This window comes from Neopelma chrysocephalum, unplaced genomic scaffold (assembly GCF_003984885.1).
Source record: "Neopelma chrysocephalum unplaced genomic scaffold, ASM398488v2 Primary Assembly neopelma1_155922, whole genome shotgun sequence".
Taxonomy (NCBI): domain Eukaryota; kingdom Metazoa; phylum Chordata; class Aves; order Passeriformes; family Pipridae; genus Neopelma; species Neopelma chrysocephalum.
Window position 1 is genome coordinate 1 of NW_020934522.1, and position 1,311 is coordinate 1,311.

At 68.7% G+C, this 1,311-nt stretch overlaps 1 protein-coding gene across 1 annotated transcript; it reads left to right on the forward strand.

Annotated features, from left to right (window-relative positions):
* The first annotated feature begins 25 nt into the window (after positions 1 to 25).
* Positions 26 to 1,289, forward strand: LOC113962373 (N-alpha-acetyltransferase 30-like). Its single transcript, XM_027673130.1, is given in 2 exon segments — positions 26 to 651; positions 653 to 1,289. Coding segments are annotated over 2 exon segments (993 nt in total). The 5' UTR covers positions 26 to 295.
* The last annotated feature ends 22 nt before the right edge of the window (positions 1,290 to 1,311 follow it).

A 1,311-nucleotide genomic window follows, 5' to 3' on the forward strand; every position in this document is an offset into this window, starting at 1 on the left:
AGCAGCAGCAGCGGTCGCGGTGGTGGCAGCAGGCTGGCTCCTGTCCCCTTTTCCAGGGGGGGAAGCAGCAGGAGGAGGAGAGGGTGCAGTCCTTCCCTGGGGAGGGAGGTGGTTGGCGTGGGGGGCCGAGCAGGGCGCCGCGGCGGGGGCGGCGGCGGGGGGCGGCTGCTGCTGCTGTCCCGAGCCCATTGTTTTGCTGGCTCGCTTGTTCTCCAGCCCCTCGGGGGCCGCCGCGGCCTCCGCGCCCAGGATCTTGCCCTTGAGGGAGGCCCGCAGGTGCCGCAGCTCGGGGCTGATGAGGCCGTTGAGCTGGTGGTTGTGGTGCGGGGGGTGGTGGTGGCGGTGGTGGTGCCGGTGCTGCGGGGCCCCCTTGTCGCCGCTTCCTCCTCCTCCTCCTCGCTGCTGCTCCCGCTCCCGGCCGCCCGCGGGTCCCTCCTCTTCCTCCTCCTCCTCCGCTGCCGCCGCCGCCTCCTATGCCGCCGCCGCCGCCGCCTGCACCGGCGCCCAGGACGAGGAGGCCGAAGAGGAGGAGGAGGAGGAGGAAGAGGAGGGACCCGCGGGCGGCCGGGAGCGGGAGCAGCAGCGAGGAGGAGGAGGAGGAAGCGGCGACAAGGGGGCCCCGCAGCACCGGCACCACCACCGCCACCACCACCCCCCCGCACCACAACCACCAGCTCAACGGCCTCATCAGCCCCGAGCTGCGGCACCTGCGGGCCTCCCTCAAGGGCAAGATCCTGGGCGCGGAGGCCGCGGCGGCCCCCGAGGGGCTGGAGAACAAGCGAGCCAGCAAAACAATGGGCTCGGGACAGCAGCAGCAGCCGCCCCCCGCCGCCGCCCCCGCCGCGGCGCCCTGCTCGGCCCCCCACGCCAACCACCTCCCTCCCCAGGGAAGGACTGCACCCTCTCCTCCTCCTGCTGCTTCCCCCCCTGGAAAAGGGGACAGGAGCCAGCCTGCTGCCACCACCGCGACCGCTGCTGCTGCTGCTAAGACTGCAGCCCGCAATGGGCTGGCGGGAGAGACTGGCTTGGAGGAGGAAGAGCAGGAGGAGGGGGATGAAGGAGGGGAGGAGGAGGAGTCCCTGCAGCTTCTCTCCGGGTCCTTAGCGGCTGCCTGCAGTTTGAAAGGCTCGGGAACGGACTGTCAGCCCGAGGAGGACCTAACGATACGATACGTCCAGTACGAGTCAGAGCTGCAGATGCCCGATATCATGAGACTGATCACCAAAGATCTGTCTGAACCCTACTCCATTTACACTTATAGGTATTTTATCCACAAAGAGATTATTTAAAGTATTTCCACAAACCCTTCCA